This window comes from Branchiostoma lanceolatum, chromosome 1, assembly GCF_035083965.1.
Source record: "Branchiostoma lanceolatum isolate klBraLanc5 chromosome 1, klBraLanc5.hap2, whole genome shotgun sequence".
NCBI classification, from domain to species: domain Eukaryota; kingdom Metazoa; phylum Chordata; class Leptocardii; order Amphioxiformes; family Branchiostomatidae; genus Branchiostoma; species Branchiostoma lanceolatum.
In genome coordinates this window covers 5,567,021-5,595,002 of record NC_089722.1, presented here as the reverse complement: position 1 = coordinate 5,595,002, position 27,982 = coordinate 5,567,021, and the positions used below count along the sequence as shown (strand labels likewise).

Here is a 27,982-nt window from a genome sequence, read left to right as displayed (position 1 = left end):
CCAAGTCGTGATGTAGAAACCGTTGCTGGAATCCGGACAGCCAAGTTGGAGTGATGGATCCTCCAGAAACACAACTCCTCTGTACCAGGGAAACGGAGGATGGATCCTCCAGAACCACGACCCCTCTGTACCAGGGAACGGAGGATGGATCCTCCAGAACCACGACCCCTCTGTACCAGGGAACGGAGGATGGATCATCCAGAAACACGACTTCTCTGTACCAGGGAACGGAGGATGGATCCTCCAGAACCACGACCCCTCTGTACCAGGGAACGGAGGATGAATCCTCCAGAACCACGACCCCTCTGTACCAGGGAACGGAGGATGGATCCTCCAGAACCACAACTTCTCTGTACCAGGGAACGGAGGATGGATCCTCCAGAACCACGACCCCTCTGTACCAGGGAACGGAGGATGAATCCTCCAGAACCACAACTTCTCTGTACCAGGGAACGGAGGATGGATCATCCAGAAACACGACTTCTCTGTACCAGGGAACGGAGGATGAATCCTCCAGAACCACGACCCCTCTGTACCAGGGAACGGAGGATGAATCCTCCAGAACCACGACCCCTCTGTACCAGGGAACGGAGGATGAATCCTCCAGAACCACGACCCCTCTGTACCAGGGAACGGAGGATGAATCCTCCAGAACCACGACCCCTCTGTACCAGGGAACGGAGGATGGATCCTCCAGAACCACGACTTCTCTGTACCAGGGAACGGCGGATGGATCCTCCAGAACCACGACTGCTCTGTACCAGGGAACGGAGGATGGATCCTCCAGAAACACAACTTCGAATTCTCTGTACCAGGGAAACGGAGGATGGATCCTCCAGAAACACAACTTCTCTGTACCAGGGAACGGAGGATGGATCCTCCAGAACCACGACTTCTCTGTACCAGGGAACGGAGGATGAATCCTCCAGAAACACAACTCCCCTGTACCACGGAAACGGAGGATGGATCCCTCCTGTCTTTCGTTGTACGAGGGATTCAGGGTGCGTCAAGTGCAAAACACGTAGAGTGTGCCGGACCGTTACATCTGCTTGGAAGACTCAGTCTCGATGTTTTACAACTGAACAAGGGAGCTCTAATAACATATAACGGACTGAAGAACGTTATTGAATATGTTTGAAGGGGATTACCAGCTGAGACGGTGGTTACGAGCTGCAGGGTCGTCATTCCTTAACGTTATGATAAGAAGAAGTTAGAGGCTAGAACTAAGCGGAACAGTTATCTCCAAGCAGATGTAGGGAGGCTTAATCGTGATGTTTTCCTCGCTGCTCGTTTTCTGTGAGAAAGTCTTGACACAAAAAGGGCAACTAGGAAAACGTCGCGTCACCTGTTGCAGTTCGTATTTGAACTCCTCACAGACGCTTGAGCTCAGTTGTTTTATGTGTTACGTGAACAATACTCTCCTATTAAACGTGTGGACACGGTTGTATGTATGATGATGTCAGTGATGATCTACTGCATATGTACATTTAGATTTAAATATTATCAGTACCAATAAGGATTTATGTTGTTGCGAGCAGAACATTCTATGAGTACAATCCAACATCATTTCATATTATATTCGTCTTCGTCGTATTTAAAGCAACCCTGGAAAGTTAGACGCTCGGTGAGAATACGGTGGATTTTATTCGTTTTCGCGGGGCTTTAGTGTTTAAAGGTTGGCAGGTGACAACACAATATTGAAGCACAAAACTAGTATTCGAAGGGGTGAAGGTTTTGCGCTGGAGATGTTCCGGGATTATCTCAAGATTTATAACATTCCTTACGATGGGCTCCCGCGCGGCGTCTTGCGCGGCGTCTTGCGCGGCGTCTTGCGCGGCGTCTTGCGCGGCGTCTTGCGCGGCGTCTTGCGCGGCGTCTTGCGCGGCGTCTTGCGCGGCGTCTTGCGCGGCGTCTTGCGCGGCGTCTTGCGCGGCGTCTTGCGCGGCGTCCTCAGCTTCTCCAAGACGCCCGCTCGCTCCTGCTGGACTCATCACGCCCACACGCCTCCACACGGCGGCTTCCCGAGGCTTGTTATTCCAGCCTGTAGTAATTACCGGGATGCCTTGTTACGGCGTCTTTCCCTGAGGACTCTATCGCGGAGGTTTCAGCTAAAGTTACTTTCATGCACTGATCTTTCTCTGTAGTGCTTGCTTATCCGATTCAACGGACAGAAAGGCAAAACAAATTCACGATTCGTTGATGAAAGTTAGACATCCAGGTAGTAAGATACGCCAAAAATAATTACTCAAGCAACTGGATAAAGTTTTGAAACAGTCAGACGTTTCAGACAGTATCCACTGTCTTTCGTCAGTGACTAACGATAGGACTGAGAACACCAGTTTTTATACCTGTTTCAAAACTTTATCCAGTTGCTTGAGTAATTATTTTTGGCAAATGCACGATTATCTGTTTCTTGTTGTGCGTACATTTGTACCATCTGGATCAGTCTCTCTCTCTCTCTCTCTCTCTCTCTCTCTCTCTCTCTCTCTCTCTCTCTCTCTCTCTCTCTTTCTTTCTTTCTGTCTTTCTCTCCTCTTCTTGCTTTTTCTGCTCTCCTCCCCCTCTCTACATGTCTAATACTCTGTCTCTATCTTCTCTCAGTCTCCCTCCCTCCCTATCTCTCCCTCTCCCTACACCTGTCTCCCTCTCTCTCTCTCTCTCTCTCTCTCTCTCCATCTCTCAGACTGTCTCCCTCCCCCCTCTCTCCCTCTCAATCCCTCTCGGATCTCTCTCTCCCTCCCTCTCTCTCCATCTGTCCCAGTGATAGTTATTGCGGGATTTTCAGGCTTTTAGATAGCGGATAAAAATTATCGCTGCTGTTTCTCGCCTGTCATGGCGAAAATCCTCCTACTCAACAGGCTCTGACGGTATCCCCCAAATCTCCGTTAATTCGGCAGATGGGAGCACAAGTTGGCAACAAACCGCGCAAACAGCCGTAAAACTCGCCGTGGAATCTCCGCCCGCACTTCACAGTTTCCACAGCAAATCTCCCTGTCAGCTGGGGAAGTCATCAGGTGAACTGTTATGTTTCTGTGGACATGAAAACAACTGCAGCAATCAGCGGGTTTATTCCGGTTCCTTCGCGTAACGTCTTACCGCCCGCGGCGCCTACTTCAAATCGCTTCTTCAAGGGAGGTCTGGAGATCTCCCAAACGATCTCGGGCCTCATGGTGTAGCTTTTATTACCGCACATCGTCCTTTGTTGAGGAATAATGTTCACATGTGGTATCTTAATTGCGGAGCGTCCGTTGGGACGACAGCGCGAAGTTGTCCTTTCTAGTGGAGATTCAGGGCGACACCGCCCGTAATGCTGTCATTCCGCGCCGTTAATAGTGGCGACTGTACGGCAGTACTCCATGCAGTGGGGCAGCGGCTGGTTTTAAATTCAGAGGCCTGATTGTAACGGGTGGTTTTGGGGAGCGGTGACAGATTTTTATTTCTGCGTGTGTGCTGTTTGTATCTGATTCGGTATTCTGCCTCCGCCGCGCAATTTCACAGCTGAGCGTTCGGCCACCTGTTCGCAGTGGAGTTACCGTCTGTGTGCTGTGTGAGTACTTCAGGTTCGGCTCCTTGGCGTGTGGAGATGTGGGGAGGGAGGCTAGCATGAAGGCAGGGCGTGGCGGCGGCTCCCCCGTGTCTACCTGGCGCACCTGCACGTGCACGTACGCCACCATCTCACCTGAGCCGAGGGGCGTGGCCGTGCGTGTGTACGTCACGTGCCCAGGGGTTCGCGCGGCGTGTCCCGGGAACGAGAGCGGTAACGGGCCTGAGCAGGAGAAAATGGCGGACACGGCGAACGCGACTCTGGCGACGCTGGAGGACGGAGATCCGGGGAAACTCGACTCCCGGCCGGCGTCTATCCAGGTGAAGCACTACGACATCACGGCCATGAACGTGGAACACGTCACCGTGTACCTGGATCGCGCAGAGGTGCGGCGGTCCGTTCTGGTCAACGTCAAGAAGGGGGAAAATGAGGTCCTGTTCAAAAAGTTGTCGCAGAACATCGACAAGGACTCCATCAGGTGAGTGGCAGCCGCTTTCCTCACGACGTCAGCCCGGGTTTCTTAGCAGGATGTCTTAAGGAGGGTGTGTTAGAAGATTTTCACACCTGAAATCCTGTTGACAAGGTGTGTACGGAGTGGCGTCACGTCCAAAACGTTAGGCGACGCCGTAAGTAACGGTCGGCGTCAGTCGGACCCCCAGGGCGCCGTCACGACGTTTTGGGCGCGCAGAAATCCTGCCGCTTCCCGCAACTTTCCGCACGATTTGTACAACAACACACTCTCAGATTTCACACGGCTAGCCCAGTGTCGCATGGACATACAGAAAGCCAATATCTGGGGAAGAAATGTAAAATTCATGGAGCTCTTTTCCAGCTGACTGGACGGAATATAAGCCCGCCCGGTGACATTTGTAGTTGGCCTTTTCCAGCCACTTTCACGAGCACAAAAACACAGGATCTCTGTAGTCCAGTCCTCCGTCAAACACAGGTCCTATCAGACTATTCCTCCATCAGAAATCCTCCGGTACAAACAAAGTGATTTCCTGACAGTCAGTCGATTATGCTTGCCCCGCTGGTACCTCATAACTCACACTGTCACATTAGTCGATATGATGCCTGTAATTTCCCGGTGTAATGTTCAGTACGGGCTGGGGGTGGGGAGCGGCGGTCTGTCCGCACTTTCCCCGGGCTGACAACAGACACACGCCGCCCACATGTCGGGGAGGCCCCGCTAGATTTGCTTAATCCGCTAATTGATAAACAATGTAGCGGAGATGAGTTTAGAGTCCCGCCTTCTTTGCTCACGCCTTCTGACACAGAAGGAGGTAGCCCCGGACCGGTGGGGAGAGAAAGGCATTGTTTGTTTTGTTTATCAGGAGGCACGCTGCTTTCAAAACCTCAAACAAAGGCCGGACGTTTTCCTCAGGACTGCCTGCTGTATTCCTGACAGGGACGCCGCCAAATGGTTCATTTCTGTAGAAGTGTTTTTTGTGTATAGGAGAACCTAACACTGATTTGGTGTTGGATTGGAAGACAGTTTGATTTCATTGTGCAATCTGTTTGAAATGTAGCGGACTAATTAGCTTTATTGCTCCATTTGCTGCAGGGGGAGAGAAAGCTAAATTATAACGACGTGCGCAATTTTACATCCGCCTTCAGGAAATTGAAAACAAAACACGAGCCCATAAAATTCGCGGGCATCACGTCTGCTTTCCTTTTCATTTTCCATCTCGCCACGTCTGCGCGTGACGTGACTGCAAAACGAGCGAACACGGGGGAAGGGGTGATCTGATCGATGTTATCGCGCCGCAATATTCCCCGCTCCAGATGAGTTTGGGATGACAAAATATGAAAAAATGACCCAATTTCACGCTCTCCTCTCTCTCTCAGCAGATGTGCGGTGCGTAACTCCTCATTCTGAACATCTAAACACAGACTGTTGTAAGCATGGTCAATAAAAAAAAAACAAAAAAACACAACTTGACATAAATAATAATAGGCGGTGATGTTTAGCTTCTCTCTAGAATTTGTCTCTGTGTGTCTTTAATTTTTACGAGCCAAATGAAATCAAACAACGCAGGTAAAGCCGGGGCTGCCAGGCGGTACTGGTGGGGCGATGAATCATGGATCAAGTCTATTATCGGCTGGAAACAGGCTTACCCGCTGAGAATCATGCAAATTGGGGGGAAGGATAACATGGCACAACAATGGGCAACAGGGATGAAAATACTGCGGGTTTACACACTTTTGTGCACCCTGAATTACAGCTGTGCACCTATAACATATAGTATAAGCTACATAATTGCTGGCTAGGTGCACCAATTCACCGAGATATCTGTGTAGGGTAACGTATGCTTATTGCTAGTAATATACAGTATACTCTTCACCTTTAAGTGTCAGAGAAAATAATAACAGCTTTGTTATACATTTGCAATGTATTACTACCATATGATGCTAGTTTGCAATTTTCAAGATAGCTATGTATAGAATTTCAGATTCAAGTTTGGTAGAGAGGCCATAAGGTCTATAATCAGGTTTTCTTGACATTCTCCTTTATCTTATGTTGTGCACCCAAATGTTTTCCGTGCAGCTAAATTTTATTTGCAGCCCTGTTATTAGACTGCACCACAATGCTGTGTAGAACAGAATGGAGGATAACATGGGGTGGACTACTGACTTTCGCACATGGGGACGCCGGGCAAATTCAGTTGGGAATTAGAGAATCCTGGGTGAAAAATAGAGTGGCTCTAGCCGCTCTGACATCTGTATAACTAGAAGATAGAAAATATAGTTTGTTTACACTTGCTGCTAAATATCTGGAAGAAAAAAAAGATTACTGTATTTTTAATATGTTGATACAAAACCAGGTAGTATAAGGCTTTCTGTACTATAATTTACACAATTAATATCCTATCAAAATCATATGTTATTCCTTTTTTATATTTCCTCCCTGCTACTAAATGTATAACAACAACAAATCTTCTGAATCAAAGTTGAATTGTAGTTCCCAGTAAATCTTCCTCATAATGGCTACTTCAGCTGGAAGAGGGTTAATCCAAGGCAAGCAATTTGAAGAAATTTGTTTTCAGGAACTTAGATATACTTCTCTCCTCAGTCAGAATCATTTCTCAGAATTGAGATAATGACAGTGAATTAATAACTATACAGTGTTGGAGCATGGCAGCTTGACTATAATAATGTTCTGTGCAGTATATGCACTTCTGTAATGGTAGTCATAGCCTTTGCAGGCATCTGGGGACTAAATTACCCTTACCAAACTGTGCGGTGGCAGGACCTCGCCATGATTGGAGGAATATCGGAGGGAAAATGCGTCACCGCCCAACCTTTCGCATGCCAGCACTTTTAGAGAAGCGGTTGACTGGGCGACCCGAACATTAGCGATGCCTCGTCAGCAGTTCGGTAACGACAACATGCTGCAAACAGAGCAGAAATGTGACGCGATGGAATAACTCGCTTTTCACAGTTCAGGGATGGGTTCTTATGTGGTATAAAGAGGGTTTAGATTGAGCTTGTGTGGATTCCTGTGGGTATATAGTAATATATATAATTTCCTATAGAACATTTGAGTAGTGGTAAAGTGGTGAGTAAAAAGTTACAACTTGTAAATATAATACAAGTATATTTTCAGCAATCATTGACAAGATTGTTCCCACCACCTCAAGCCACTTATCTAACTTACCTGTAAATATGTTATATAAACACAAGTACTTGAATACAATATACTCCATGGTTGAATAACTGCATTTTTGATGGCATCTTGTTTTGGTTGCATATCAAATGGAATATTCAATGACAAGAGAATGATGATATAGTGTTTTGAATATAAATTGAAAGGTAATTTGTAGATAAAAATATAATTGATGTTCCGCCTGAATCCATTTTGCTGCAGCTCTTTCTTTGTTACAGCTGCTGCAGTGCTAGTGGAGAGGATGGCTGGAATTTAGATTCTTCTTTAATTTACAAACATCTATCTCTTAGACTATATCATCTGAAATATCACATATGGTTTACCTCTGATTCAGTATTGGCTCAACTGCCTTTGTTCTTGTCTCATTCTCTTTTTCTAATTCCTTGTATGTTGTAGGACAGGTTTATAGAAGCAAATTGAGGATATACAGTTGTTGATTTCATTCACACTCACTCACTATCCGGTTTTGTTGTACAAAATTAATGAATTTAATCTGTCTTGTGACGGAAAGGTTGATGACTTTACATAGATCAGAGTTGACAAACAATTCTGTCAAAGCCTCGCTGAAAATCCTACAACAACAGAAACGTACAACCTATATGACTGATTGAGTTTATACATGCAGTAATATTACTGTAAATGCATTTACTTTTGTTGTGGTTTTATTTCACCGTAGGAAGGAAAAGGAGGTGCAGTTGAAACAGTAGTCTATTCTTTAATGCAGCAGTAATACATTGGAAACACACATTCATGGTGTCACAATTTTGCACTGAAGAGGGCAGCGAGAAAACTGCAAATTTGCAATAAAACCATCGTTTCAAGATTTTAACAATACTTAGTATTTTGCACCCTACCTGAAAACCTTAATTAAGATTGAGACATTTTGTGTCACTTGGGGACCGAGCAAATTAAAGCTGTTCTATTATTTATGCTAAGGGACATTAGTGGTAAATTAATACACAATGAACCATTGAGAATGAGAAATGACTTTACAGCACAGGTTCAGAAAGAATATACATCATCAGGGTTAAATCAGATTCTGATGGTGCCTCTGATTGTCTTGTAAATTAGGCGGTCATAGGGGCTGAGTATAATTAGACTTTTGGAGCAAACTTTTGTTCTGCCATAGTTTTCCTGTGACATTGACAATGAAGAACATGTAGCCTTTCCACTAGCCTGCGATTGCTGAGCGGATGATATATTTGACAACACTTTTCATGGCGAAGAACAAAATGTTTTAGGTTTTGTGTGTTTTTTGTTTTTTAAATCATACTTTTGCATCGTGCATAATATCCCAATGATAAAGTCAGGCGTCACACAGATTCAATTTCGGTAGCTTGAAGCGATCGCCATCTAGCGTAAAGGGAGCCACAAAAATTAAGCAAAGTTTCTAACTTAACTTAAGCTATGATATTAGTCTTGAACTTTAAAGGCATTAAGTACCGTATATTGCAGATGTATTTAAATACAGTATTGAGATACATGATATGCATGACTTCATGGATTTACATGTCTCCAAACTGAGAAAGTTCTTCTTATATAGACGAAGAATTCATGGTTAACATCTTGGGTCATCTTGCAGCTCGTATAAGGAAATGCTGGTCTGTACAGGACATAAGGCTGGGAGAGATCGCCTTTTGTGAGCACCCAATCACTCATTGTGTCTACTAGCAGCAAAACATCTGTCTTTCTGATCTGATACTCCTGCGGTCTCAGAGCTGCCATGGTGTTGTCATAACTTATTTTCTTTTCAGATTTCCAAACCATTTTCTGTGCTAGAAGACTTGTTATACAGATGTACGCGGCCACTTCAAAGCTGAATCACATCACCGATTCATTATTTATTATTCACGCTCAGCTCAGCATCTGTTTTTCTGATATTCCTGTTGTCTCAAAGCTGCCCTGGTGTTGTCATAACTTGTTTTCTTTTCAGATATTGTAGATATAGTGTATGGGCCACTAGATAGTGTATGGGCCACTTCAAAGCTGAAACATATCTTTTAAACATTTTTGATCACATTGCCATTCACTTTCAGTTTAGCATCTGTTTTATGGTAATCCTAAATTGTCTCAGAGCTGACCTGGTGTTTCCATAACTTTTATAGTATTTTTCATCAATTTACTAATGATAAAATGTATATTATGGAGATATGCATGGTCTACAATACTACAAAGCTAAAATAATTTGTGACTATCCCATATACCATGCTGCACCTACCATCTGTTTTTCTGCTAATCCTACATGGTCTCAGATCTGGTAGTTGTAATGCCATAACTGGTTTACACAGTACTCTGTATTTGTCCTCATGGCCGGGGGAAGCATCCCTTGAGCACTTTCAGTGCCACCTTCACTACTGTGTTATATCACTCTGAGGAAGCAACAAGCTTCAAGCTGGAAATGCCACGCTATATATGCATGGCAACATAACAATATCACAGGCATTTCGGGATGATATAACTATACTTACTTTAATGTCCATTCTGTATTCTGCTACATGAACACCAAGGAAACCTGTCTCCTGATATTTCATGTGTGCCGCAGACACGTGGAAGGCACCTCCTGTCTACAACATTTTATTGTCATTCAATTTGCAGGGCTGAAAATACTGGGTACATGCAATTAGATTTCATTTTTATTATTGAGCTGAGCTAGTTCAATATCAGGTCTTGTTTTGCCTTGCAAATGGCTGGTAAAGTAGATAACCCCATACCCAGTGCCGTGATGTCAGCTGAAATGAGACAATTTGGCTCCAGTGCATTTAAACTTTAGACCCTGCGACCTCGAGTTTTCAATCCAACTGTCAGAATCAGTATCTGCCTGTAGGATTGCCTATCTGGCTGCTGGTGTCGATTTTGCCAGTAGTACTAAGAATCAAAGTTGCCTGAATTACTTAGTCAGTAGAAAAATGTTTGTCTACATGAGTATAGATTTAGCTTTTGTGTCCCAAAATTCTTGGATTTTATATAATCCAAGTGGACATGTCAGGAAATGTTCTGATTTGACTTGGTGTGAAATTCGACCCCAGAATTGTCCACACTCGCATGTTGTATGTTAAATCAATGTCCACACCAGACCTCGGGGTCACACAACATGCAACTGTTTCACATCCAAGTTCAGGTTCACAGACAGGTTTACCTGGCCTGCAGCCATGGGAATGTGCTGATTAGCTGACCTGGGAAGTTGTCCATGACCCATTTATCAGTCTGACTACTGCAGAGGGCAGGGACTACTGTTGTGTAGAAGCAGAAGCTATTATGATAGGCCACACTGATTTAATTTGTTGGTTATCGGATTCAGAAAGTTGTGCTTAAGAGGAAATGACTCGTAATTGAACCAAGTGAAAGTTGTATAGAAATTAATAGCATGGCAGAATTAGGCCACATTGATTTAATTTGTTGGGCTGTCAGATTTACAAGACTTGTGCTGAAGGGGAATTTGAACATGAAAACAGTTTGAGGGTAAAACCCTACCTTGGTACCCAAAGTTTCCTGTGAGACATGGATATTCAGATCACAATTCAGGATTCAGGTTCAAGTTTTTCATTGTTTTCATCACATCTTCTCATAGATTTTAGTCTAACATGTCTGAGAGCCAAGGAAATGAGTTGGTGAGACCTATAGCATTGATTGTTCTTGACATTCTCATTTCAGTACCTCAGTCACTTGCATAGACCTGTTTAGTGCTGTTATTATTTTGCTTTTTAGATTGTATTTATCGACTGTTATTTGTAGTTTATGTGCTGTGTATTTTTTGTGTGTGGGCCACGACACCAGCAACAAATGCTTTATATTGATACTGAGTAAAACTGATGTGAGTTGAGGGAGTCCTGGAGACTCGCCAAGTGTCTTATTCCATCACTGCAGACAGAAGCCAGGAAGTCTTACACTAGAAGTACAGCCAGGATTGATTGGAAAGTCTTTTTGTCATTTTAGGCCAAGTCAATTTGTCTCCATGGTAACAATGTCAGTCTTTTTTCAAAGTGAAAATTCAACAAGAGGTCCAGATGGAAACAGAAGACTGGGAGGAAAACACTCACTCACTCACTCACTCACTCACTCACTCACTCACTCACTCACTCACTCACTCACTCACTCACTCACTCACTCACTCACTCACTCACTCACAAATAAGTTGATGTACCCTCAAATGAGACCTGACTTGTCGAACTGCAACATTTGTTGTACAACGAGCCTCTAACTAAGTCTAAGTAAGTAAGTTGTAAATGCATTTAAATTCACGTGGATTTATTTTGCGCTCAGGCGAAAAGGGAGTGTTTGCATTGTTTTAAAGTTTGCGCCAGTGCTATAGTCACATACTGCTACAGTATTGGAAAAAACTGTGTGCGGTGGTTTTAAGTTTGCGGTGAAACGGTTGCCGCGAAAACCGCCAACATAAAACTACCGCGAACATTTCTGCATTTACAGTAAGACCTGAATCTTTGCATGTTGCAGACTTTTTCTGGGTAGCCATGGTGGTAACCTGAGTGTCTCCTACGCGTACCTCCTTGATATTGAAATCATCTGTGGAATACCAATGCTGCCCTTGCTGGTGAAGTCTCAGTATAGAACATGGGAGGATTGTGCTGTTGCAAAGTTGACACATCCTGACTCCGTTAAGTCCACTGCCACAGAAAAGATGAGTTCCATCTGCAGAGGGGCCCACAGAAACGGGTGTGTGATGCGTCCGAGGAAATTATGAATTTTGATGGGCTTGTAACAGGATAGGAGGCACTTGGGGTCAATGAGACCAGACCCTACCAGTCCTTCAAGTGTACACACACGCACAAATCATTTATTTCCAGGGCTTGGAATGCTTCACAGGGCTGGAAATACTGCAACCAAAATTGGGGCTGTGCACCTAATTTTTGATGGTGGGTGCACCAATGCACCTAGATATTGGTGTACCACCAGGGTTTACATATGTTTAACACTAGCATACAACATATTCTTGACAAGAAGCAAATATTGTGTGAAGACTAAAGAAGAAAGATTGACTTAAATTTCTAGAATATTCTTGCTGATAAAAATCATACTAGAAATACTCTCTTCACCTAAGAAAAAAAAACAAGAAAAAAACTCTTAATGTTAGATTTAACATGGTAACAAAGATTTTGCGTAAGGTTTCTTGATCTTTCTTGAAATTCTTTATGGAAGAAAATCTTTCTGTCCTTAAGAAAACAAGAAAAATAAGAAATAGCGTTTTTGGTACAGTGTATAGGTGTGATGAAAAATGATAAAACCTTAAGTTTGTTTTACCACTTTTGAACTTAGCTTTAAAGGATTTCAGAACCAAGCTTTAAATAGAGGCAAGAAGGTTTGTAGTCAGGTTTGCTGACATTTTCTATTTTATGTTGTGCACCCAATTTTTTTCTGTGCACCTAAATATTTAGGCTAGATGCAAAAAATGTATTTCGAGCGCTGTTTTTTTTTTGGTTTCATGCAGTATGTGATACATTTTACTAAGCAGGTGTTCTTTTTAGCTTGTCACATTGCAAGTTGTCGTTTCTATTTTGCATTCCCTACAAATTTCTTCAAATTGCAAGTTGCAGTTCAGTGTTAGCAAAGAGAAATGGCCCCAGAGATTTTAATCCATCCAAATCCACCTCTTTTTATATTAATCTGGCTATCTCTTTACAATTTTGTCATAATCTCCTCTAAAACTCTCCTGAATTAATTGGCTTAGGATTCATGATAGCATGAAAGAGATCTCAAATTAGCATAATGTGGATTTGGGGTCATAATTAGCGGGAACCGTCTATCCATTTTCCAAAAATCTAAGTTAGTTCATTCTGGTTACAGCTATGACGGGTTTAATGCAATTTCATTGTTGTATATTTTATCCTATTCAAAAATTGTATTTTAATATTAGTCAATTAAATATTTCATTGGATAACTTTGTTAACAAGTCGTCTTTCGTTCTGACATTCTGTTATCTAAAACGCTGATTATTTTGTGTCTACACAACGATGCTACGTTTTAATGTGCATAGTTTGATTTCCATAACCTGAGAGTTAATCTGTGTTATAACATCAGCCTTACTCTATAGGGTGTGATTCTGCAGGGGGGTGGGATGAGACCGTGGCTCAAGCAGTGACCCTTGTCCAACAGACAGGCTGACTGCAGCATTTATAACATGTTCCCCATACTAAACATGTTTTTTGTCCATCTGATGAAAAGGTTACAGTTTTGGCACTGCTTGTATGATACAGGGTGTGGACGGGAACACCCAGTCTGAGTTTGGAGGTTACAGGCCAAATGTTCCCCATACTAAAACTCTGATGGTTCCCATCACTGTGACTGTGAGTCTATGTGTACAGACAGAATCATATGAGTATAGGTTAAACCTCTGCATGAAGAAAAGGTTAATGTTTTGGCACTGCTGGTAGTGGTAGACACAGAGTCTGACATTTGGACTACAGGCAGCACGAATGTCATAACTCGGTTCTCAACCATTTTTGTGTACAATTTATCAAAAGGACATCATGAAAACGAAGGGCTGGTAGCTGGGAAAACTTGCCTATGACTATATTCACTCCCTGAAACTGTGTGTACCAACTTGAAGGTCTTTCCCCTCAGACTCTGTTTTCATGTTGATATTTCCAATCTAGCATCATTTTTCTGAGACACGAGAAATGACATTGTTGTGGCCTTATGTGTGGTGTTTCCCCTCACAGTAGATTGATGTGTACAGCCCATAGTTCAGCTCACCTCTGATGAAAAGGTCACATTAATGTTTTGGTACTGCTTCAATTCCTAGACAGGGTAACCCAAGAGGCTCTGTAATAAAGAAATTATTAAGGTTCTGGACTTTATGTTTCCTATACTGGTGGTGTTCCTCATCACTTTAAATTCATGTGCACAGTCCAATATTTCCTCATGATGTAGGTTATGTTTTTGGCACTGCTAACTCAAAGAGATATGGATGGATTGTCATGATGTTTGGTATATTATATAGAGCTGCCAATATAGCTAGCTCATCACAGCTAGCTAAAGAAGAAATGATTAGAACCCCTTCCAATGTTAGTCACTAAATAATAGAGAGAAAGGACAACATGTGATTTACCCCCAAAGTATCTTGATAAGACCTCATTACCGTTGATTACTGTTTAATTGCATCTTTATTAATCCTCCAATGATTATTCATAAGTCATTAGCTGAGTTGCAGTGTTAGTGTTCCCGCCCACCAGTTTATAAAACATCTCTTATTTTTTAATGAAGGAATTCATTTTGTTCCCTTTCAGTTATAGTTATGAAGGATTGCCATCAAAAATTCCAATTGCCAAGAAATTCCTATTGTGATATTTGTTGCAGCTTTTTGCAGTGACGTGTGCATACATGATTTATGTACATGTCCTAAATATAATCATCATTCATGTAGTACATTGTAGAGAGGCCATTCATCCATTGTATAATCGATACTCCCCTGCACTGTAATAACGCCATCTCACGTACAATATTGTCACACCGCAGAATCATCTCTTAGTGGCGGCTGTAAGTGGAAATACATTGTGCTTTTCTCTCAGCTATAATTAGTACATCAATACATGCCATTATGCTGTCAAACAGAATCAGCCTTTTCTCTATTGTTGCTGTCAAGGACGACATTTGAGGGGCCAAAAGTGCAAGGACAGTCGATTGTTGTTGTCAGGAATTCTTTATATCATCTGCATGTAAGAAAGAATTGCTTTGTCAAATTTTTTCCTCAGCGGAAAAAATTGGGTTTGCAGTGCGGTAAAAAGAGGCCACACAAATGTAGTTTGAAAGAAGAAGATGAACTGGAAGATTCACATGAAAATAAAGTCTGAACCTTTGTATGCTCAGTTTCAGGGGATGAAATATGTAATATACCATTTTCCTTTCAGCCCTCTATATCTATGGAGTCTATTTACATCACAGTTTTACTGTTTGTTAAATGCCCAAGAACCAATGAAGTCAACTGGAGCGGCCCGGGGTACGTTTTGTACGTAGGCGTGGAAACATCCAGTTGGGACCAGTCGCTATTGCTGGGTGATTGATCTCTGACCACAAAATGATAGCGCCGCGAAATATTCCATAATTCATGTGATCACCGGAGGCCATCCCACTTCCATCATCTCCCTTCACCTGCCTGTGTGGAGGGGGGGGGGGGGGGGGGGGGGGAGGAGTGTGTGTATAAATCATTATCCTTCATGTCAGCACTCATGCCGGTCAGCACAAGTCAACTCCAGACTATCATTATCTGCCATGGTGGCTGCCCTTCTTCATTTTGTAACATAAGGGTCTGCATTGGGTCACGACAACGCTTTACGCTGATTTTAGAGAACCCCCCTACATATTGCGCTAAAACCAAGCAAGGCATTTGCGCAAAATAAATGGTCTCCTCACTACGAATTGTGTCAATAAGACTGCTTTCCCTTCGAATTACGGGAAATCAAAATAGGCTGCCTACGCCTTTCTGAAAGGGGGCATGCAGACCCTCTTATATTTCTGTGTTACTCTAATTCTATTTCTGCTCAAACATGCGATCGTCATGTCTCAATTTTAAAGGCTATCATCGCTGTCAGTGAGCATTTTTCCTATGCCACGAATGACAAGTTGAGCAAACAGTCAAGTGTTTGGTACACGCAGAAGAACAAGTATCTAGTTTGTTTACAAAGTTTGGTTCCAAGGCCAAGCCACTACAACTTACAAGTGACTGCATACACGCAAAGCTGCTCTATGTAAACTACAGGGCCACACGCAAGCCTACCTGGGGCATGTATGGGGCGTATACTAAGCAATATTTATTAATTCTGACATTTGGTAATCATAATTGCAGTGTTATCATCATTGTTACGCTGCTGTTTGGATCATGCTTAGAGGCACATTTATCATGCGAAGCACGTTTTCAAAACTGTCAGCGATAAGATCTCCCAGCAAGCCTGTTTTCTAATGTAGAAACTGAATGCAAAGTGATGTAATCAGTGCTGCTGTGGGCCCTCCAAGCTTCACTCTGTGTTGTGATTACACTGAAGTGAAGGGGTTTATAGTTACTGTAGTATGTAGGTTGAACAGTGTAGATTCAGGTACAGATTTGATATATATGTCACAGTACAGATTGGAATCCAGACAGTTTTTCTTATCATCATCCCTGATCTTGGCATCCTCGCTAAGGTTATTGTTATTCTCAGGGTGAGAAAACCCACAGAATGGAGTTCTCACCAACATGAGATGTCTCGCATACTTACTTGTGGACTGGATCCAAGAAAGTTTGGAGACTGGGGCAGGGAGATGTCTTTACTTGGATTTTATTTGTAATCAATCTGTGTGGATTACTTCATAGATTTAAACAACTCCACATAAGCACAGCAGCTGAGACTAGAAATGTACATTTGTACCAGGTTAGTTTGGGGTGAATAGGATCGTGCATGAGGTCTGCATGTAAAATAAAAAGGCAAGAAAAAGCAGGAATCAATTTTTTAAAAAAGACATGGTTTTCTTGTAAAGTCAGACCGTCTAGCAGGTATCTTAAAACTACATAGATTCTGATCATAATTATTACTGTATAAATCAGGATAACTTATTATATCTATTACAATGTTATCTTGCCAGATTGTTATCCTGTAGTGAAGACCCTGTCATAATTACACAGTAATAATGCCACCCATGTCATTAGTCATCATCAGCCTTGTGATGGTCAGAGATCATTATCATCTTAATGAGGATCGTTATCATCTTAACGAGGATGTTCTGTAGATGAGGATGTGCCCATGTGCAAACACCAACAGTGTTCTCTTGTAAAGGCAGCTACTTTCACGGTGGTTTTAGTTCTCAGGAGAAGGGAAAGATATATAGTATTGTTTCTTAAGAAGTTGCCATACATTGTACCTGTTATATTTGTTATGCAATAAAGTTTGATAGTGATGAGAAATGCAGAATCCACAGTAACAACACCAGGGCTGTTGTCAGCTGAGCCTGAGTGAGTCAGGGGACAGTGCAGGATGTAGGGCAGGTACATTAAGGAGGATTAGTGCTAATCTGTGCTGACAATGCGTCAGACTTAGGGACAGTAATTAATGCTACTCGTTAAACAGCAGTCAGGCATAAATCATGGACAGACTGTCTGAGTCTACCTTTAATCTTAGTGTAAATCTTCATGTTGTTTTTTGTTTGCTCCTTTGTTTTGCCTTGAAATTCTCTATTGGCTTGCTTCAGGCCCTTTTTGTATAGATCATGCGTAAGAGGAGTGGGGTTCAATGTCAGCATTTTTGTTTTACACCATTTTATACTAGCCCTATAGTGTTATGATAGTACACATAATAATTGCAGCCAGAAATGTCACATCAATTATGATGCATCTTTAAATGCCTCTGATCATAGAACATGATCACATATTAACATGATCACATATTCATTTATCCAGTTGCTTGAGTAACTCTAGCTACCTGGATGTCTAACCTTCATCAAGGTATGATCACATATATTATCATTTAAAATGTAGAAAATAAATCATTCTTAGCTCCACTAAGAAATTATGAAATTATAGAACAGGCACTTCATAGCTACATATTAAGTACAACTTGGTGGTCACTGTGCCACTTTTTTGCCACATTTCAAACAGTTAAATGGTGAAATTGAGAAGTCTATTAGAGCCATGAGTAAGGAAGCATTTGTGTCTGTATTGCTCATGAACAAAGTCAAGACTACTGTTTACAGAATCTGATGCAGATTCCAGATATTCTGTTTTGTCATATCAACCTTTTCTGGCCGTTTGGTTTCATTATGTAGCATGCATGCCATCACACAGACATGACAGGTGTAGGTAAGCCCCCAGGTGGGCCTCACGATTACCTGGTGAGCAGGCAGGCGAGTCCAGGTAACACCAGTCAGTTTACATTGGGGAATACAGTAGCTATTTGGAATCTCCAGAAAAATTGATGTTCTACCATTAAGTTTCACATCAGTGTGTAGCTCTTAATGTAACAAGTACAGTGATGTAAAAATTATTATTCTGCAATGTTCATAACTGTAGATATCATTAATAAAAAATGTCAGCAGACTGCAGGCTAGTTGGTTAGCCCGCTGAAATGAAAAGCTAGCCCGGAGATGTGAAATCACAGAACTCGGGTCTAAAATTGTTAGACCGCGGCTCTAAACTTCTAGACCGCGGGGCAGAACTGTCCAAAAGCAGGAAGACCGCGGGGCAAACTTCAGACTGCTGGGATAACTTGAATGAAAAGCTGTGTCAGAAAGGTGTGAGAGGCGGGGCAGAGAGGTGGGAAAGAGGCGTGAATTGACAGTCTTACAGGAAACACTCCCAACTTAAGTCTGCAGGGCTTCGAAATTAGACCGCGGTCCTGCATCTCACACTTGAGGTCCAAATCAGTTGATGTGAAAAGTTCATATGATAACAGTTACAACTTACATGTACATTTTCGAAAGAGCAACAGATGCTAATAACCCTGACCAATTCATCTGCTTGGAGATCAATGCAGGGACCTGAGATTGTTTCCCTGCTATATACTAGAGATCAACTGGGATTTAAAATTTGATAACTCAAAATGTGCAAAGAGACAAATTACAGCTGTGTTGTGTGTTGGTCAGACAGTATATTGACCATACAATTGTCCTAGGTAGGTGTTGCACCTACCAGCAGCCTGTTTTCACACATTGGTGGTATCTTACATTTATTCATTTATAGTTGGCCTTTTGTGTGCAACTGATTTCCAAAACCTCTGGCTCCCTGTTGGTGTAGGTGAGGGCAAGTACAAGATAAGTTCATCCAGTATAAAGGCATGTGGTTGCCATTTGACTGCAGTAGATTCATACATTATGAGTTGAGATGTGATTGAATGCCACAAGTTATTTGGTTACAGAGCATATCTAGGTTTTGCCTCAAATCCCTTTCATATTGGGACTGACAATGAGATGTATTTGGGATCTTCTTGCTTTTATACCGATCAAATCATGTCCTTTAACGTTGGGTAACATAAATTCGCGGGGTTCTTAAATTCGGGATTTTTCGAAAACGGGGTGTTTAGGGATATGTGCTAGATGCAACATCAGTAATACCGCTAGAAATGCAAACTTGACAGACTAACGCATTCAGAACACTGTCTGAAAAGCTTCGATAACCATGCATTAGAAGTTGGCTACGTCAAAAACTCTCCGTCCCTTATTGTCACAGTCTGAGGGCTTCGTGGGAGAATTATATGTACATAGTTGTTCGCTGGTTTATAAGACAAATGTCACATCCGCTTCCTGCTAAACACAATTATTTACAAAACAACTTATTAGAATCTCTTTTGCTAACCTACAACTGGACTCTAAGTGTGATTAATCATCAAAACGCCTCTTTGTTGCTACAACCAATGGCTACGGCACTACGGTGAATTTTCCCGCCGCCATATTCGTTACCCAGAATCCTGCTATTCGGCAGACGACAAACGTTTGCGAGGAACACTTTTTTGTCTAAATGTTGTGTGTGATAGTGGACTGATGGCGATATTTTCCTCAAAGTTTGCTCTTAGCACAAGCAGAAACACATGGACATAGTAGTATCACCATTTCTACGGCATCCAGCTAACGCCCCGATGAATAATGTACAAATTTCCATGACGGTGGGGGTGAACTTTGAGTGACGTTCTACCGACTCAACACACGGGTTGTTCCCGAAGGCCTGATGCGTGCGGTACGGCCGTTTTTTCGTGTATTTTTTTTTACTTGGACACGTCTATATCCATAGCACTCTCCTCAAGCCAAGCGTGGAACGAATAGCTGCTGTATAAAATGTGATAAGCGGTAAGATATTCAAGATGAATCTTCTCTCCCGAATTAATGTGCCCCCCTGTCCGACAGCACCGTCATTGTTCGTGCGGCGGACGGTAGTTTCAAGTTGAAATATTATGGTGTCAGCACGACTAGAGACAAAATCTACCATATATATGATTAGTGCAAAGATAGTACATGATACTGACAGAATAATAGAAAAAAAGGATGGTTTATTGTTCTGCTAGATTGATTTCAGTCAACCATTATCGGAAAAATCCCGAATTTATGTTACCCAACGTTATAGCCAAAACACAATCACTCAAAACAACTGAATAAATTTCAAAATCATCAGATGTTTGAAACTTTCAGACCTTATCCAAGCAAGGAGGTTAAAATTGATCCAAGGTCCTTTGTCCTTTAAACCTAATTATTTTATGCTTTTCTTATGCAGGTTCAAACCTCATGTTTCGAGCCATGTTGGTGACATACCAAGGAGGTTTTATATAAAACCTCCTTGGACATACTTATCATTTTTGGTTTACATTCTACTTCAATGTGTTACATAGCTGAGGAGAGATGCCTTTAGGTCACTTTTGTAGTGCGGGAACTGGAAATACTAAGATAGGCTTAGCACATCTAATTCTATAGATTGTTCCATTTGACATAGGAAGTTCTGAGATTCCGAATTAAATCTCAGAATTTTATCCACTTGTAGAGTTTGAATTGTCTTTACCTGAACGTCTAACCTTCATAAACGACATATGAAGTTGATATGAATCGAAAAATCAGGCTAGCTAGATCTAGAGTTTGTTCAAGCCTCGTTGGTTCTAGGTAATATTTTGGTTCCAAATCCTACAATATGGATCTTTAATAGGCAGTTAGGGGGAGAGCTCATATACCCTCGTTCAGGAAATTCAAGTAATTATTTGCTTCTTTGTTATGCGGCTTCAAACTAGCTCAGCTATTGTCCTGGACAAGCAGTGATGCTGTCAAATTATCAAGTTGATTCAGAAGTAATTATCACACAGGGAGTATACTGTGTGTGTCAAAGAGGCATTCATACCAAGAGATCTTGAGCTAAATGTTGGCCTTGCCTTGGGTCATGGGATGGGAGCCTGGAAATCCTGGCTGATCAGAATACAGAAATAACAATCTTCTACCCCACAACTGCTTGATTGAAAATCATGTTAGCCTTGGCCCTCAGGTCTTGGTATTACTATACGTATAAGTCAGTGTGTATTTAAAGCAAGGAGGTCTAAACCTCCTTGGTGTAAGCAAGGACATTATATATTGTCCTTGGTGTAAGCTGAGGTATGATTTCAAAGTACAGAAACCTGAAAATTCACTTCTGGGATAGATAATGTATTCAAATGGGTAAACCAGATGTTGGGTAATTAACCTAGTAGGTTGTATTCAACTTCAGATGAATCCAGGCAACATTTCTATGTGAACTAAAAAAAAATTCTTTGAAAACAATGTAAGACAAATTTAAAGTTTGATTTGTCTGCCCTACCCCCAACCAAATTAGTTCATGATCAAGTGCATCCCATATCATCCCTACAGCTCACTAGTGTCTGAACAAGATGATTTTAAACCTCCTTGGTCTGAAGGACTATTTTATTTTCGTGCCTTAGATTGGGTCACACCAATTTAATTTCTTGGTTAACTTCTTTTTTTTTGGAAAATAAAAATCCGTTAACCAAGAAATTAAATTGGTGTGGCCTTGGTGATCTCGGAACCAGAAATGTACTTTGCATAATACTGGCCAGCCAGCCAACCTCTCACTTCACAAAGCTGGCTTATGGCATGCCTGTGTTGTTATTTGTCTATACCCAATTGTTGTTTAGTTGAAGTAAGGGCATTATTCAGAATAATGTCCTTGGTTAAAGACGGCATTTGCTTTTCTTGTGAAGCCATTCATGTCAATTTTCTGTTGTCTCAACCAAGGAGGCTATAGAGTTTGTTAGCCTAGACCCTATGTTTATAGCACGACTACCAGGTCAGACCAACCAGTGGCACTTGGCTCCATTTATTGGGAGATTTTTTACTAATTTTAGTGGTTAATTTGTGAACATGACATTTATCATTTTTTAAATCTTTTTCATTTTATTATTTTTTAATCATTTAAAAATTTTGTTTAGATTTTATTTATCATTCTTTTAAACTATCATTTATTGTGAGATTTTGTAGTTGTTAATTTGTGAAATGAACGCTCCAAGCCAGATTCAAATAGCCTCAAGCCAGCTTGTTCCAAGCTGCCTCTTGAGTTGAGGTGATCTTATAATCACTAAGACAGTTCATCATTCTTTGGTGTGATTGTGACAGGGTTTGTTGAAACCTTTACTGAGTCCTCAGGCCATATTTTTTTTTTCATTCCTTAAAGTTTGTTTGACCAAATTTTAAACCAGGTTTTCTTAACCTCCTTGGTTTGACATACATGTACTATATACCAAGGGTCAGTCTCCATACAGATCAGCTCCCTTCCAGCAAAGATAAATAATATTATATTTCTATACAGAAGTAATGATGTACTAATGCACCTTGCTTCCCCATTACGACTGGGTAGCACACATTCCCTCGAGGTGATGTTGCAAATCGTGGACACAGCTCCTAGCCTCCTGACCAAAACCTCTGCTTTTTCAATACCCAGTCTTGATCCATGGTAGCCGAGAAATTCTATCTTTCCATGTACCAATTGTCTTTTGGCTCTATGCAAATCAGTGTAATTCACACCTTGACATTAATTGGGATATTCACAGCCAATACAGACATCCCTGAAAGAACAATAAATTCTCACGCATCCCCCCTGTGCTTGATTTAACTTCCTAAGAATTCCTTCCTTCCTAGAGCACTGGCATTTACTTTAAAATTAGCTAATAATGTCTGGAGATGTTTTCTTGGGTGCACAGTGCTCCCATCAAACTTAGATGTACGTGCCTAAATGATGGACAGCTAAGCTGAACTGTCAATCTAAAAAAAAGAAAAATCAGTATTTTTAGCTTTCACAGGACCTCTGCTTTTACCAAGGAGGTTTTACATAGGTCCTCCTTGCTTTTACTTAGTTACGTCCTACCCAAGAGGTATTTTACTTCCCCTCTTTCTTGCAACAAGGAAGGCACATAAAGTGCTTTTCCACCTGAGTGTGTGAATTTGTTTCAGTATAATTCAAAATCAATTTGTTACATTACAAGTTTGATTAACACATTTGTCAACAGTTAACTTATCAAACATTCTAAGACATATTTTTCCACAGTTGACAATAGTCATGCCTGGCCATGGCTGCAGGTCAGACTCTGCCAAATAAAGCAGTTGGCATATTCTATAAGAGATGGTATGATTTGTCCTACTTCCCAAAGCCTAAAATCCCACATGATTCTTGTTTACCTATCAATGTAGGTCTTCAACTTTAATAGCTGGATAATATGCTCTTTCTGAAATCAGTCCAAGGTAGTATAATCTCAGTTTTCTGTAGAGCAAAAAATAATGCACAACTATTGGAAAGTGGCTCAGCTGTGTTCAGTTCTGAGGACCTAACTATCAGCCCGTTCTACGTTTATTTTAGTATGTGGGGTTCTGTTCAGGACCGCGGCCTATCCCCCTTGCTTAGACTTTTCATAGAATTTATCATATATGTGCTAATTACACAGGCTGGCCAGGTGTGATTTCTGATTAATTCAGTCACTTTCATGGTGCTGTATGTAATGCAGTCTACATGCAGGCTGGTCTGTCAGCCCCGCGGTCTAACTCACCAAGTCTGGGGGGAAACTTCATAAGCCTGGGGAAACTCTTTCTACCCTGCGGTCTAAGCAATTTTTAACTTCAAATATATCGATAAGTTTATACACTATGGCAATAAAAAAACAACCTAATAATGAAGACAACATAATCTTTGAAATGGTATGTAAAAGATTCCTGTACATCCAGGGAAAAAAAAGTTGAAAACTAGGGATTTCAGTCAGGGAGGTTCTAGCTGCCTTCGAATCCGGAAACTGTACTTCTCGATTTAAACTGACTGGTGTTAGGTGTTTGTACAACATAATCCCGGCTTTGGCAGTGGAGTTCTGCAACACTCACGGGGTCGTACTGCATTCCAGGGCTCAGCAAGGGCAGCTGTCATTTGCACCAGTCATTACAAACCACGAGGGGATACTGTGACTCTTGAAATACCCACAGTGGTTGTGTTCTCGAGGTTTTTGCAGTGACCTTTCAACTGCAAATTCATGTGACGAATGTGCATCTCAATTTTAATTCTCCAAAGTATAAAATTACAGTGTACTCCAGAATTGTTATAAACCATGAACTTAAATCAAAACAACATGGAAACCTCTTTCTTCTTCTACCTCGTAATTAAATCCCCACGAAAATGAATGAATTTACACTCAATGTACTCTAAGTACATGTGCACCAGTCAGTATAGCCAATAGGGGGGTATATGAGCATCAAATGGAGTGACAATGATTATTGTGGCATTTGCACCAGTATCTCAGAAAAGCCTGTTTCTGTGTCATCCATGAGGCATGCACTATAAAAGATTCTTGTTGCATTTCGTCAGTGATACTCTCAATATATTCTTATTTACCGTTTGCGATAACACGGTTTGGATTTGCATCTTCTGTATCTGTATCTGTATCTATATAGCTGGTACAACCGCCATTAGGCGTAACACACCAGCTTTGTTCAAATATGACCGCGCAAGCCGAGGGGGTTGAACTTGTGGACAAGGTTAGCAGGGGTGTTAGCTGCAAACAGGGCATATTGTGCCGGCTGTAGACATGTGTACAGGTGTTCTGTAACCGGAGAATAATCACATCAATTGTTTGAGCACCGCAGGTGTTTTTGTGAAAAGCAGCGGTTAACAGGCATTGTTTAGGTTTGACACAAAAGTGTTTTTGTTGCTTCTGTTTGTAACAGATTCAACGCTGTGCATTTGCCAATAAACGTTGTGCTTTGTGTGTAAAAGTATGACAAACCTCTTGTGTGTTTGTAGGGGAGAGAAAACTCTGACTGTGTGCGAATGCCTGGAGAGAACCGGCTGTGGTCATGTGGGCAGTTTGGTGAACTTTGAGTAATTTGAATTTTGTGCTGAGACGACTTCCTGACTGAAGGCGTGCCTCCCCTGTAACCTGCTGCCTGGTGTGGAGATTGGTACTGAATGGAGCGTAATGACTTGTGAAACCTGATGCCAACGGATCCACTCCTTGGCAATGAACTTGCTGGAGGGTTGTTTTATGGTGTTGTATTGGATCTTATATATCGTGTGTACATGTTCTTACTCACGTAGGGCTGCATCTGACCAGGGCTCTCTTGTCGTTCCTTAATGCTGATGGAGGCAGGTCTGGTGTGTAAATGTAGCCTGGGAACGTACCATCCTCCGGAGTAACTGCTTCCTCAATCTTTCCACTTGCGTCCGTACTTAGTAAGTTAGAGAAATGATTGTACCTAGGCTATGTATGTAATGTCCACCCCCCCCAAATTTCCTTGGTTCACCATCATTTCCTTGTTTCTGTAGTTTTCTGGTTTCTGGTTCTAGTATCCCACAAACTTATATATGTGCTGCATGTACCCCAAAGCATCTATTCAAAGTTAATTGGAGGCTTTGAGTTTCCACCGTTACATATCATACTGTTGCTGAACATCTGTTCTGATCGCTGGTTTGTTTATTTTGACAGGTTGTTTACAAAACAGATCTTTTGGTCCGCCGTTGCTCATGGCTGTTATGATGGGTGTTGATCTTGTAAACATGAAACAAAAGCTTCTAACGGCCACGTTCCACACCTGGTAAATGTGTGCACTGTTCAGACATACAGTCCATGTTCCACACCTGGTGATTTTATTAAGAACATGCACATTATCTATGGTACATCGTCTATCTTTATGGTACATTTTGTTCTCTCAGTGTTCTTCTTCCCAGACCTTTACAACCTCACATGTTTATGTGTAACAGTTATGTTATTTATCACCTTTAGTATGTAAAGAAAAGTACATTTTGATTGTACATAGTTCTCTCCATAAATTTCTCCCAAGACCTTCACAACCTCACATCTTTGTCAGTGTTGTGGTTGATGTTTGTGTATTTTGAAGCTGTACTGTAGGTTGAACGGAAGGTAACCAGTACATCAGCACCAAGGACAGCAACAATCGAAATAAGGGCCTCAGAATCAATTTGATTTTAACATGGACTTTCATGTTATGTGATTGACTTTTAAGTACTGGGTTACATACCGTATAGTCATGCTACTTATCTAACCCAATATGAGTGATTGCTGTTTCTGTTGACATCCAGGCTATTCTACAAGTGTTAGGCAAAATGAAGATTAGATTACCAATTAATATTCAAATTAGCAGATCAATTAATGAATTAACATGCAAATTAATCTTTTGTGTTCCACCTGATTTTTGCCTACCACTGCATCGCTGTGACATTATTGGGACGCTCGTATACCTGAGGCTAGGCCACACCAATTTAATTTCTTGGTTAACAGATTTATTTTTTAAAATTTTAGCAAAAAAAATCATGAAAACAGAAGACTGGGGTGAAAACTTGCACCTGACCCTGTTCTCTCCCTGAAATTTTGTGCGCCAAAGCACAAACTTTCCTATGAGATTCTGTTTTCCTGTTCATTTTCCAATCTAGCACTTTAAAAAAAATTCTGTTAACCAAGAAATTAAAATAGTGTGGCCTTATGACTGTAGCTGCAGTAATCTGTAAGCATGTACTGTAGACCCCAACCTGATATGATCAAAATGAGCTATGCTGATTATGTCAAAGAAGGTTAGACATCCAGGTAATAAGATACGGCAAGTAACAGTTACTCAAGCAACTGGATATGATTTTTGAATTGATTTTGGTATCCAGTTGCTTGAGTAACTGCTATTTGAATACTGAATATAGGGTTAAAGTTAAAGTATCCCAGACAATAACAAAACGCATAGGGTGGCACCCATCTCCATTTTTATTGCACTTGGGCCACACATTTGTGCAAGTCACTACAGCAGGGGGCTAGTCCGCTGGTATTGATGTGTGTTCAACTTCCATACTCTTTTTCCAAATGCTGAGTGCTAAGCAGAGAAAGCAGTATGTGCCATTTTTAGAGTTTCTGGTCTGACTCTGGCCGGGGATAGAACTCACAACCTACTGTGTACAAGGCAACACCCTATCCATTAGGCCATTCCACCGGTGAATATGTACGGTAGAAGGTTATTTATTCAACCACTTTAGAGAAGTCTGGCTCACCTTGTCCCTTTTATTAAAATTTTTCTTTAACATATCTGAGACCCATTGGACTGAATTGTTGCAGCCTTGTTGAGTTTGATAAGTCCCCCTGTTCCCCCTTCCTGCACCAATCCAGTCCTATCAGTCCTGCAATAGGAGTGGTGTAGCGTAATGGCTTGATGTAGCGATCGGGAGGTTTTAGGCTGAGAGTAGTTTGTAGCAAGTGGGTGATTATAGTGTAGCGATGTGTCCTGTGTGTGTCAGGTTGTTTGTGTCCATCGATCCATCACCAGTAATGGTTGTACCTACAGGCTAAGCTCCGCAGAGTCACTTTTGGCTCCTGTAACCCGGGGTGAAGTGAGGAGGTGCGTGGAAGGGTGTTGTTGGTATGACTCACTAGCAGGGTATGTTTTGCCAATGATACCGCTGAGATCTGTGTGTACAAGAAATCTATGTGTATGTGGCAGTTAAGACTTAGAGGTGATTGAAACTAATTTGTATGGATTTTAAAGATTATGAGACAAATCTTGGACACTTCAGGACATATCAAGCAAATTATCTAAAAGCCAATGTGACACAGAAATGCAGCAAAATTGAATTTCCTTTCCTACCGTTTTCATTTAGTGTAACATTTGCTGGTTATTTTCAGCACCAGTTTGTGATAATAAAATATGCTACAAATTGCATGGTTCAAGGACTAGTGAGTGATTGTGCCATCAAATAACATGTGACATTTCAGTGCTGCTTACTTGTATATTACATTGATGAAAGTTAGACATCCAGGTAGTAAGATACGCCAAAAATAATTACTCAAGCAACTGGCACTTCA

General features: G+C 41.6%; 2 protein-coding genes across 7 annotated transcripts in view; both read left to right on the top strand.

Moving 5' to 3' along the window:
- The first annotated feature begins 53 nt into the window (after nt 1-53).
- On the top strand, nt 54-920 carry LOC136423512 (mucin-21-like). Its single transcript, XM_066412084.1, has one exon. It carries the CDS (start codon nt 54-56, stop codon nt 918-920), a length of 867 nt encoding a protein of 288 aa, XP_066268181.1.
- Nucleotides 921-3,113: 2,193 nt separating this feature from the next.
- LOC136430799 (protein F37C4.5-like) overlaps nt 3,114-27,982 on the top strand; it is a 62,118-nt gene continuing 37,249 nt past the window's right edge. For 2 of the 6 annotated variants that reach the window (XM_066421795.1, XM_066421766.1), the window contains exon 1: nt 3,114-4,022. In XM_066421795.1, coding sequence (XP_066277892.1) covers nt 3,604-4,022 — 419 coding nt within the window. In that variant the 5' untranslated portion in view covers nt 3,114-3,603. The remainder of the gene's footprint in view (nt 4,023-27,982) is intronic. The other 4 variants (XM_066421758.1, XM_066421777.1, XM_066421786.1 and 1 more) reach the window with 3 other exon arrangements.

Bases quoted from the DNA above. Each gene is read 5' to 3' on its own strand.
- LOC136423512 (XM_066412084.1), top strand. From the start codon at position 54: ATGGATCCTCCAGAAACACAACTCCTCTGTACCAGGGAAACGGAGGAT.